The sequence below is a fragment of the Uloborus diversus genome, chromosome 6 (genome assembly GCF_026930045.1).
Source record: "Uloborus diversus isolate 005 chromosome 6, Udiv.v.3.1, whole genome shotgun sequence".
Taxonomy (NCBI): Eukaryota; Metazoa; Arthropoda; class Arachnida; order Araneae; family Uloboridae; genus Uloborus; species Uloborus diversus.
The window spans coordinates 54,536,878-54,549,908 of record NC_072736.1 but is presented as its reverse complement, the minus strand read 5'-3'; the positions used below and the strand labels follow the sequence as shown (position 1 = coordinate 54,549,908).

The window sequence follows — 13,031 nt, the reverse complement described above, 5'->3', positions numbered from 1 at the left end:
GTGCACAAAACAAAGTTAGAGTTTGACATCGTGAGTGTGGAATCAAAAAAAAAAGAAATGTAGCAAAAAAATATGTTCCTTATGTAATTTTGATTAAAACAACTTAGGTCAACGAATTTTAACTAGTTATATTTCCCACGCGACAAGTCTCAAAACCGCTTCATAATTCACTCGAAAACATTCCCTTTCACTCACTTCGCTAACCATTTTTATTGCAGTTTTCCATTCTCCAAATGAAAAAGAATAAATACAGAAGAACAATATGAGAAAGGATTCAAAAATAATCATAAACTTCAGGCCTCTTGAAATCATTCCTGTGCTCTCATTGAACGGGGAATCCCAAAAGTCTCGAACATATACGCAAAAATATTTTAACCTTCCTTCCCTCCCCCATAATTTATTCAGCTAGATGTATATCTCTTTCAATTACTCATGAAAAAAAAGAGAAGCAAAGATATAAACAAGAGCAATTGAGACCTCATAAATCATATGCGCAGAGCAGTGATTCACTGTTGTTTACATTAAAAAAAACTGTCCCATTGAGAAGCAAAAAATAAGAAACTAAAGCGTGTACATGAAGGTCAAATACCATGTAATTCAAATATGATCAAAGTTACAGCCATTTAGCGCCATCTATTATCGTTTAAACATTCAATTCAATCGTTCCATTTCGAGAAAGCATATACGTGACGCTGGGATGTCAGCGTCGATCAGAGCGCGTAGCGGAGAAGTGACGCTGGACTGATAGGAGAGGAATTGTTGCGTAGTGTCTGCGTGACGCTGGGTGCGAACGGGTTGAAGGCGCATGAAAGATTTCAGAGCACCGATCAATGCGCATAGTGCATTTTACTCTCATAGGTAGTTTTACGTCTTTTAATGTGCTTTGAGCTAACGACACATCTCCATCAAGTTCTTTGCCATCTTTTTCAGCGTATGATTTTAGAAAGTTATTACTGTATGAAGAACTAAAATAAAAATAATTTATAGTTGTTTCAATGTCGCCCGAAAGATCCATAGATGGATCAGTCATAAATTTAGATATTCCTTCCTCGGAAAGATAACATATACAACATGGCTACACAAATGAATATAAAAGTAAAACCCCTTGCTAGAAATATCTCCCATTAAATACCATTATAAATGAAATCGAAAATAGAAAGAGTCACTTAAAAATGAGAACAGTAAAACCTGTAAAGTTTACCACCCTTGTAAGTTGACCACCTGCCTATGTTGATCGCTTTTGTCGGGAACGGAATTAGTCCTCTCTTATATAATGAAGGAAAACCTCCGTAACTTGACCACTAATGTACACCAAATTTGGTTTGTAGTAACGTAAAATACCCTTTGTAAGTTGAACACTTGGTTTATTTTTTAAAAATAATTAAGCAATTTTTTTTTATTTTGTTATTATTATGTTTTTTAGCTTTCCATGAAAAATTTTAATGCTTTGATGCAGTATTGCAAACTGCTTCGCACCTTGCGGAGTTGCCCCGCAAAAATAGCAATACTTCGCAGTTCCGCAAAAAAGTTATCTTGCTACGCATTTTCCGACCGAGCGTTTTCAAACATGGCATAGTGTTTAAAGCTGTTTTTCTTCTGTTGTTTTATTTGAGATAGCCTTTTGTAGTGTGTTCAATGAAAACAGGTATCAGTAGAAAAGTACAAAGTCTTTTCTTCCAGTTGCAATAGTTTGTGGCAACACTGGAATTCTGCTTAAGAGTAAAGTTATTTATTTCTGGTGCAAGGGATTAAGAGATAGAACATTTTCATTTTCAACTGCCTTATTGAACTGGGAGAGTCCAACTTGTTGCTCTTTGTGTTATAAGTTTTATATAAAATGGCTTCAAAAAGAAAGTTAGTTGAACTTGAGATTTATTAAAAGTATGAAATATTAAACTTAACTGAAAAGGGGGAAAGCAAGAGAAAATTAGTTCACACATATGGAATTTCTAAAAATACAGTGCCTAATATAGTAAAAAAAAACAAGAGAGAAAAAACAAAAATATTTGAATAATATTTTCAATTATTGTTTTAAAGTAATGTTAAACAATGAAAGTGAGTTGAACTGAAAAAGTAAGTGCAGGCTGAGGACAGCTGATGGCCTTTGAAAAAAGTGAGAAAAGTGACAAATTTGAAAACAAAGGTGACTAAAAGGTGACAAAAAAGTAACTAAAAGGTGACCAAAAGCAATTTGTTAAGAACTCAAAAAACAGAAAAGGATTATTCCTTTTTACTGACATTTACCAAAATAGCCTATATATTTCTTGTAAAGATTTCTTTACAATTTTGGAAATGAATATTATAGGGCTAGAAGTAGTAAAATAAACATTTTAAGACATTTTCAAAAAACTTTCAGTGTAAACTCTATGTAACCTTATTATATATATATATATATATATATATATATATATATATATATATATATATATATATATATATATATATATATATATATATATATGTATATATATATATATATATGTATATATATATATGTATATATATATATATATATATATATATATGTATATATATATATATATATATATATATATATATATACATATATATATATATATATATATATTTAATCAGCATAATAAAGCTTGAAATTGTGAAGTAAAAAGCAAGATGATGCATTTTTTGAACATATAATTTATGTTATTCAATTACGTTTTTAGTAATGTTTTTTTTTTCTCTTTTTTTAGCTTGTTGAAAAATTATTCTTTCTTTTTTCTTAGTAAATACAAAGCATAAATATTAAATCGAAAGTCTTGACATTAGAGAATAACTGAGAAAACCAATTTGAAAAATCAGACTTTAACAAAATGATAATTGTACTTACAATGCAAAAATAAAATGATGAAAATATCATTTCATATGCCTGAAAATGTTCATGATTTTTTCTTTCTTGTTTTATTTATTTTTTATTTTTTTAACAAGTTCTGAAAATATTCCATGACATGTCTATGGGAGGTAAAAAATGTAGTATTAAATCAAGTTATTAATAATTACAAATACAAAAGTGACGACCAGCAACAGACTCTGGGCCCAGCTAGACTGGTCCTAGTCAATTTGGAATCTCCAACTTATCAGGCTTAGGAATAAAAAATAATGCCGAATAAGCATGAATGCTGTCATGGTCTCTTTTGATTTGATCAAAATAGGGGTGATAAAGATAACAATGTGAGGGTACTTGATGTGAGGGTACTTTTGTTTTGTTTTTTTCAATCGGGACTCATTTGTTAGATGCGTTGGTTGGCTGTTTTTTTTTTCTCTTTTTTTTTTAAACATAAATTTATTCCTTATTGAATCTAGGAAAATAATATCGCATTTATTAAAAGTACTGTTGTAGTGCATTTTGTTCCAAATAGGTTTACAGCAGTTTTTTTGTTCCAATTCAATAAATAAATAAACACTAACCGCCACTTATAAGATCTCTAGATTATAAAATCAGCAGCTTTTTGAAATGAATGTGGAAGAACCAAATCATTACATTACCAAACCATGTTAAAACCGTACTTTAATAAAATCAATCTCGCCGTTACATAAAATAAAGATTTTGGCTAGCATTTGCTTCTAAAAGCTTTATTTTTACTGGAACTAGCCATATAAAGCATTGAAACCTAAAAAAAAAAAAAAACAAAAATTGGAGATTCTCTGAGACGCACCAAAAAAGGAAATGTTAAGAAATGTTTACACAGACCAAGTTCACTTCGCACTTGCGCAGCAAAAATAAAACCCAAACTAACCATTTCTGTGCAAACACAAAGTGACACTATAAACACAAACCAAAACTTTTCACTAATCCGCGCTCAAAGAAGACATCGAGGCACGCCTCCTTAACCCACCACCCCTTTTTCAAATCTAACCACTTGTGACTGCTTAGTCGCGACTTTCGAAGTCAGTAAAAGTAAAACAAGCAAGTAAAGCGCCTGGCTAGAGATGAGCGTGAGATTCCGTGAGATTCAGACACTTCAGATGATGTCATTTGATAAACACGGAAGACAACTTACATTCGATGACCACTCATTCAACAAAGTGTGTAGAAACGAATTGCACAACTGAACTTCAGTCGAACAACACTCTATGGCCAGAAACACAACAGGAAACAAACTGGCGTTTAGACGACACTCGGGGAAAATGCATCTGACAGTCGAAGGGGGATAGAAAGACTGGATCCCGGATTTTCCGGTAGCATAGCTATTTTTCTTAAACAACAACAAGGTGGGGGGGGGGGCATATTTAATGCTACTTTTTAAATTAATTTTACTGTTAATATTCAGATACTTTTCAAGGATTTAATTATTAAAAAAAAATCATAAGACATTTCAAGAAAGGTGAGAAAGGTGACAAAAGTTGCAAAAGGTGACTAAAAGTAACCAAATTTTCAAAAGGTGACTAAAGGTGAGAAAGGTGACTGACTCCTCGGCCTGATTAAGTGTGAATTAGTCAAAAAATGCATAATGCAAAAAATGACAAAAAACAGTACCACCCTTTATAAGTTGACCACCTGTATAAGTTGACCACCTGTATAAGTTGACCACCTATATAAGTTGACCACCAAAGTACTGCACCGCAAGTGGTCAACTTACACAGGTTTCACTGTACATGTTTCCCTTAGTACTTGCTAGCACATGTTCATATTTTTTTTCTTGAAATCCAATAAATCACAGACATTTGACAGACCCCATTCTAATGTCAGAGATAGAAATACTAATGCTCGAGACCAATCATTTGATCAGAACAAGGATAAGTAATGCCATCTGATAGTAAACATTTCAATCTGAAACCAAAACGCAAACTAACGTCGTTCGTATGGCTAGGTAGCATTAGATGTAACACAGGGAAGCGTCTTTAGTCTCTAAAAAGCATCTAGCGCTGACGCAGAAATGTGTCGTTCGTCCCTAACAGGTTAAAGTAAAGCATTTAAGCTAAAAGTTATCGTAGTTTCAAACATACAGTGTAAAGGACAGAAACTATGTTCTTTTGCCTAAACTTAGACAATTCAATTCTAAAGTAGTATTATTTTTAAAGGAATTTATCTACTATTGACATCACAGTGCAACGTTTAGGTTAACCCTTAGAGCAGGAATTATAAATAGAGGGAGCAAATCCAATCATTGGCTAAGGAAAAGCTTGGGCAATGGTCTCAAGTCACATGACGTAACAACAACGAATGGTTGACACATTTTGAGTGAAGCTAGTGAAAGAAATCTGATTTCTTCCAACGCTTTGCTTTAAAATCTATCATGTGAATTGGTGCCTTTGCTTCACGAAAGTTTTCACTTCCACCATTTAATCTCTTCTCAATGTGTTAGCCTACCTTAGTTTAACTATAATTATTCAAAAACCTTATCAAAATTGCTTCATTTTTTTCAAGTGATAAATGAATAATATTTACTAATACCCTCTGTAGAATGTATCTTCTTCTTTTCCTTTAATAAGTTGATTATAAATATCATAATCAGATTCATTTACCAAAGCTTTCAGTATTAACATCAAAGGTACAAAATACAAAACCCTTTTGTAAGAAAACATAAGTTTCACAGTTCCATCGGAAAGGTAGTGCAGAACAATCATCTGAAAAAAAATTATATTCAAAGACATAAATTAAACAAACTGAGCAAAAACATACATACACAAAATTCTTTCATACACATCATTTTATGCATTCCTTACCAGAAAACCAAACGATCAAGGAAATTCGATACAAAATCCAAACTGGTAGCATTTGGAAGAGAATCGTAAAAAACCCTCGTGGGTGCGTTATTGAAATATGAAGTTTTAGAGTTTGCCGAAATTTTAAGTAAAGTCGCCAAATTTAGCGAGTTTTGTTCATAAATGAAATGTGTTGCGAGAATTCAACGTTTGCATCTGACGCGACATCTCTGCCTATTTTGGACAAAATGAATGAAAGATGTTTTAAGCAAATTCTTTACTCAGGAGTAAATACCAAGGGGGAGGGGGGGGCACAGATTGCTCCATTTCAATTTTTAGGGGTATTCTTTCTTTTGGTACGAAAAGCTATATTGTAACGTTTTTCTTTATGGAATCCGAAAAGAGTTTCTCATTATATCTCAAAAATTCATTTCTGAAAATACTGCACTTTAACTTCCCATGGAAGAATTGACCCTTTCCCCAGTAAAATTTTGAAGAGATGGGACGGATAAAAGTATATTTTTGCATTTTAGTGGATTTTAAGCGGATTTTACTTTAGTACTTAAAGTTTTAGTAACAATGTTATTAATGTTATATATTTTTTAGTAATTTCTTATCATTGTTCTTTTAAGTATTAATTATGAGTATTTCTTTTAGGTTCTACGCAAGACTAATTTGTTTACATTAAGCAATATGAATTTTAACAAAAAATTTCTTAATGAGAAATTGTAATTAGCAGATTAATGAAATACAAATTAGAGAAAAAGAAAATAAAAATGAAAGAAGCCTGTTGAAAGGGGAAAAACATATGCTACTGACCATGACAAACATGATACTGAACAAAATAATGCTCAAAAGGTAGGAAATTGTGGCACCAGGAACATTTCATCAATTTAAGTCTTGTACAGATATTGCAGCAGTCAACAGGGATGAGAATGGTCAGAGAGCAAAAAGGAGGAAATAAAAAAAAAAAAAAAAAAAAAAAAAAATCTGAAAAGGGATGATATCCAAAACCGCATCAAAATAGAACTTGGAAGCCATGATATTCAAAAATTCAACAAAAAATGGCTAATTTACCAGTTTTAAAGGTAATACGTATTTAATTAAGTACAAGTAATAATTTTGAACAACTTGCTGAATTGTACCATTTCTTGCAAGAGTGTTTATTAATAAATAAACCTAAATTTTGAAAACGAGGCAACAATTTCTAACTCCTGAGTTCTGGAAAAAAGGGTTGGGAGAGCCAGAGGTCAACCTTAGCTGCATCACACAATAGTGTCAACTTTTCATATTTTTTAGAGAAAATATATTTTTTTCATTAAAAAAAAATCTAAAATTTCTTTATGTGGTAGAACTTACTTTTCATAGTAAGAATTTAAAATAAATAATTATATACATATATATAAACGATTGGTTAACTTTTTCCTTGCATTGGAACTCAAAATTTGTTTTTAAAAACTTCTTAATTTAGTTTTTAAAAACTTCCTAATACAGTTTTGGAATCAAAAGAACAACTTGCAGCTGCCTCATTTGATCATGAAATCTTGAAACTTTTAACAGGCTGCAACCATTTGAGATTCACCATAAATATTTTTTACACTTTCTGAAATATACAAAAAAAAAAAAAAAGTAACCATGCCAAGTTTCAATAAAACTGTGGGTGTAAAGCCACATTTTTGGATTGACTTTGGCATTTTTCTAAATTAAATTAAAGAAATAAAAATATTATTGAAATGATAAATAAAATAAGTAGATATAAGGTAGCATATAGTAAAAACATACCCAACATTAAAAATAATTGAAATACTAGCAGGATGCAAAAAGATTGAAATCTTAAACGAGGCATTCAACTTTTGGCGCAGCACGTGCTTGACGTCGTTGGAATGATTCCAACGCATACGTTTTTGGCAGATATCGTGGGGGGATGAAGATTTGAAAGGAAAAAATAGAAAGAATAAGAAATCTGGGACCGAAAATTTTGAAAAATTGTATTTTTTCCTGATTTTTGAGAAAAAAAAGGCCTGAAAGAGGCAAAGAAAGGAGGAAAGGTTTTAAAAACCATCAGAAAAGCTGAATTCCGGCAAAAGCTAGAAAAATCTCATCCCTTGATCAAACTCCTTCGAAAAGCAAAATTGCAAAGGTGTTTCAAATGGCGGTGGTCGAGTTTGTAGCAACCCAGACTTGTTCCTGGCATAGTGTATCATTCCCAAGTATTGTGGTGCACTAATCTGGAAATGAATAAGTTATTGTAGTTTGGTTGAAACAAAACTAGTAAAAGTTATTTCAGTATTTTTGAAAATGTATAAATAACAGGCAATATGTTATGCATTTATGTTATAGCCACTTTTAGCTGCAGTGACAGGTTTTGTTCAGACGACAGGGGTTGTTATAACGAATAACGACTATATTAATAGTTTTTAAGACTAAAAATATCTATTCCCAACTATCCATGATTGTACTTTCAGATATCGATAATTTTAAAATGCATATTATCGAAAATTTCTTTACAACTTACTATCCGTTGTTTCCACTTAAGAATTCAAATTTTCTTTCTATTTTAATTAAATAATTAATTCTTTTTCCTCTTAATGGTCAGACAATAAAAATTTATGTATAGATAATAACTTTAAAAATATATAAAAAACAAAGAACTGATACTATAATCCATGACCATTTTATCTCAAAGACTATCCATTTTATTATCTACTAGCTGCATAGCCCGGTTTTGCACGGTATAACTTGAAAAAAAAAGTTTTATTAAGTGATGCATGTTCAACAATCAGACTTCAATTAGAGAAAATAAAGTTTCCTGTCAAAATTATCACTCTCAATGAAAGAAAACAGCAAATCAAAAATTCCTGAATAAATTAAATGCAACCCTCCATAAATACAACTAAACAACTTCATGCTAATTTAAAATGAGATTGCGCAAACGATAATTTTCCTGATATAAAATTTCAATTCTATTAGGCTTAATAACACGTTTAAATTTTTCCCGGTGATTTTACAGTCTTTTTTTTTTGAATTCGAAGAAAGGGAGTAAACTCTATGGGTATTTTTCGCAGGCTTTCGAACGGAAGAGCCATTTATTGCAACTTTCGGGCCGTAATATTTTAATTCGAATGGATCGGTTCTTTTTTGGTGTTCGAAAACCTCCCTACGTTCTTTCTTGAGTGCCCAAGTACCTGCCTGCCAAATTTGATCAAGATCAGACATTAACTGTGGCTTTGTATAGGAAATCGACACATACACACATATATAAATATATTCTCTGTTTTTTTTATGTAGATATACTGTATGAGCTCACATTACCCTGTGTTATGTACTTATTCACAATAATTCCCCTCAGATTATTAAGAAATACAACATATTTCATTAATAGGAGTTAACACTTAACACACTTAAAATACAGTAATATTTTGAAATGTATTATTATCACGAATGGAATTTTAAAAATCAGTTTAATTTTGTTATGAAGTTGTCATTCCTCTGGATAAAGCTTTTTATTTTCCACTTCAAAGGCTTGATGATGATTCTTTAATTTAACACGCACAAGTAAAGGTTTAATGCAAAACATCTTTCACACACATTGCAGATGACCTAAAATAGAAAGGAGACGCCTTGCAAGATGCAGACGATGAAATCAAGAGGTGTTTTGATAAATTTGGCTCCTTTTTTTTGGATTTCGGCTGACTTTAAGACCCTATATCTCAAAAACGAGGGGACACGTGCACACAGTTCATGGGTCAAAAAAAGTCTAAATGTGCGCTATTTGAATGCGACCATTTTGATTTTTTTTCATGATTACTGAAGTCGCCCATAGTGACCAGCCGCCACTGAGTCTAAGATATTGGAAATAAAAAATAAATCGATAAAGCAAGGTTTACAAAAAAAAAAAAGTAAAGTGGGATCTCACACTCCAACCAAAATTTTAAATGGGATTTTTTAAAATAGAAATGGGAGTAGTTTCTTTTTTTCTTCTTTTTACTGCTTGCACATTTTATTTAAATTCTAATTTGAACAAACTATTTGCATATCATGTTGCATAAACAAGTGTAACATTGGAGTATTGGCAGAATTACCATATAGTAATTGTTGCAGTTATGAGGGGACCCCATGACCATAGGGACTCAGAAATGATCATCATAAATGTTTTATCTAGTACTGTAACAGGCAAATAGGCCCTCAATTATGTATTCTGATGGGACTCAAACTTGTAAATCCGCCTCTGCATATAAAAGACAACTTCCCATTTGTTTGCTTGAATAAACATCCATCTTATTACTTTAGAAACATTAACTAACTTTCTAAAAGAAAAATTAACATTAAGATTGCGCTTAATTTCTGCTTCATAGGAAAGACATATTTTTTTTTTTTAAAAATCAATCATTTACTAAATGGTGTGCCAATGAGATACTCAGTTGTTATAAAATATGTATCAGTGCTTCCAAAAGAAAAAGTCTGAAATCAGCGATTTTGACAACAAAAGCATTTTGGTTCAACTTCATCACAAAATGGGTTAAAAACAGAGCAGAACTCTTAAGTTCCAAAAGATTCTTTAGCGTTCAGTAAACCAAACGAATAAAGCTATTTTCAATCTTTTATTCCTGTTCATTTGTGGCCAAATTCCTAAGTTCTTCTGCTTATTGATAATAAAGATAGTAGTTGAAAATTATCATAAGCCATTCCATTTATATTGGCTTTCTTCATAAAATAAATATGAATGAATTTGGAATCCAAGATTATAAATTTTTTGATCTTTTTAACATACACTTCTTTTTTGTCCATTAATGGTGATCATTGGGAATAGCCAGCAAAGGAATTTTCATTAAATGGTATTCTCTATTTAACTACTTTCAAGGGACCACAAAAAAACGTGCTTAAGTAAAATTTGTTTTTAAATAGAATGCTTCTAAAACTACAGTGGAGCATCTAGGACCGTAAAAGGTCGTCTTTAAATAGAGAAAGTCGTTAAACACAGCATCGTCAAACAGAGAAGCCAACTATACTTGCTTTGTGTAATTTGTCCAGTCTAATTTTAACTATTTATTTTTAGTGATTGTTCAGTAGCTCATTTTATACATACAATTCTCTTGTGCAAACAAATCATGCAAGAAAACTGATTGAATAAGAGTAGGTTTTTTTTGTCTTCTAAATATACACTTTCTTTCTTAAGCTGATAGTCATAACTAAATATCCATTAAAGGTTTTAATTTACTTATGTTTTGTTCATTGAGTGAGTTTCTATTGTAAAACTAACCATTCCTGATGTTAATAAAAGTGAATGAAAAAAAAATAGGATTAATGCACAAATTTACAGAAATTACAAGGAACACCTTTGCATTGGCTATGAGAATGTATAAAGTTGGAAGCTTTGGCTTGAAATGAATTTCAGTATAAAGACTTAGCTGCAATATCGAGCCGAAAAATGGCAACAGACTGTGTTGTGTTGCAAGGATTTTCCTTTTCTTCTGACAACAGTTCTGAAGCTCACATTAACTTTGAACTCATGTAACGTCTTCGGGAATTAATTCCCTATATAAAGCTGTTTTATCCCGTATTTTTTATTGTTTCTGCATCAAAGTAAACTTGTATTTCTTATTTATTTTTGATGAATTTATGTTGTATTTCCATACTCCTTTGGATTTATTATAATGATGATTTTGAAAGCCACTTTTTGGTTTTATTCAATTTATAGAAATCTATTGTTGACTTTAAATGAGCAAGATGACTGATATGAACGTAACATTCATTTTCATTATTATTTGTATTTATTATCATAAAATTTTTTCATTTATGGACAGTTCGTAAGTTGCAAAACTAAACATCACCCACCAAAAATAGCAGTAGCTGAGACAGTAAAACCATCATGCTGAAGTGGCCAAATTATTAAAAAGTAAATAAAAGGCAAGAATTTAAAAAAAAGGAAAGTATAGAAAATTAAGAACTCTGAGAGGTCTTAATTTTTATAACACATAACTGTAGTTTTAGAAAACCTACAAGCACTAAGTAATAGCAGAAAGTATACTAAAATAAATTTCCTCAGCAATAAATTTTACTTACTGTACCAGATTGATCCTTTCTAACACAGCGGATGGAGACCCCATATTCTGTGAACATATCTCCTCTTCTCTTCCAACCGTTTCTTTGCATAGCTATAGGCTGCAGAAAAAAGCATACATAAATTTAAGTTTATTGACTTAATTAAGTTTATTAATTTAATTTAAGTTAGATTAACTCCCGATTATTTGCATGCAGCTTGTTTCCGGTGAGGATTTTTATCCGCAGTCTTACAAATTTACAATTTTTTTTAAAATTCTGCTGGCGATTGACTGAAAGTAGATAAATGCACCCATTTCGACTTTCCAATGACATCAAACTCTCCAAGGTCACTGAGACCTGAGTAGTCCAAGCGTAATTTTTAGATCTATACAACTAATTAAAACGATTTTTAGATGTACACTACTTACTGCTTTAGATCTACACTACTTATGCGCGTATATGACTGACCAAACCAGAGTTGTTTGAAAGAATTCTCCCCCCTCCCCCATATATGTTTTTGGTGTAACCTAGCTTGATTTGTGTTGGTTAATCTGTTTTCACAATTTTCTGGCGTATGTGTGTAGTCAGTGTGCAAAGACAAGCAATACTTCTTCAGCTGCTCAAGTGCCCTGGAAGAATAGATCACTATCCTTTTAAAAAAATGACACATTTATTTAAAAATATTTATAAGACATTAACTATTGCTAAACTACCCACAGCAATTAAACAAATTGCATACAACATCATGAACATAATTGTAAGCACATATTTCAATCATGAATACAATGAAACACAGCTCCGACAGCTTGTAGCAACAACACTAAACAAATCATAGCTAACTGACAAAACTAACTGAAATGCATCTCCCTTATTTATGTCTTTAGATGAGAGCACTGCAAAATTTGAATGAATTCAATAGTTATCTATTAGGCTCGAAAGGTTGCAAGGTTTGGCGACATTTGGCGATTTCTTGCCAAAATTTGTAAACAAAAGTCATCCCAACTCGGCGATATCTCCAGTTTTTTGCCAAGAAAACCCTTCCCTCCATGTTAAAGATGCTGCTGCAAAGCAGGTAAATCAAAATACAGGTAAATTTTCAAAAAGTAAGGTAATATTGAGATAAAATTAATGGAATAAAACTTAAATTTAGCAAAGAAAAAAAATGAAGTACATTAAAACAGAAAACTAAAAAATTATTTACAACCAGTAACATACACAAAAAAAAAAAAAAAAAAAAACAGTAGACACTCGTTTTACACGGGGGTTAAGTTCTACCGAAATGCCGGGAAATCAAAACTGCTTAAATTGAGGCCTAATACTTGTTATAA

The 13,031-nt window shown here is 31.4% G+C and overlaps 2 protein-coding genes across 2 annotated transcripts in view; one reads left to right on the top strand and one right to left on the bottom strand.

Moving 5' to 3' along the window:
* LOC129224106 (DNA-directed RNA polymerase I subunit RPA2-like) overlaps nucleotides 1-11,817 on the bottom strand; it is a 47,311-nt gene extending 35,494 nt beyond the window's left edge. The window contains exons 1-2 of the mRNA XM_054858512.1: nucleotides 11,725-11,817; nucleotides 5,411-5,583 (exon numbers count right to left, since the gene is read on the bottom strand). Of these exons, the coding sequence (XP_054714487.1) occupies nucleotides 5,411-5,583; nucleotides 11,725-11,814 (263 nt within the window). The 5' untranslated portion in view covers nucleotides 11,815-11,817. The remainder of the gene's footprint in view (nucleotides 1-5,410; nucleotides 5,584-11,724) is intronic.
* LOC129224105 (regulator of nonsense transcripts 1-like) overlaps nucleotides 1-13,031 on the top strand; it is a 368,488-nt gene that overhangs the window by 312,923 nt on the left and 42,534 nt on the right. The gene's annotated exons all lie outside the window — the stretch shown is intronic.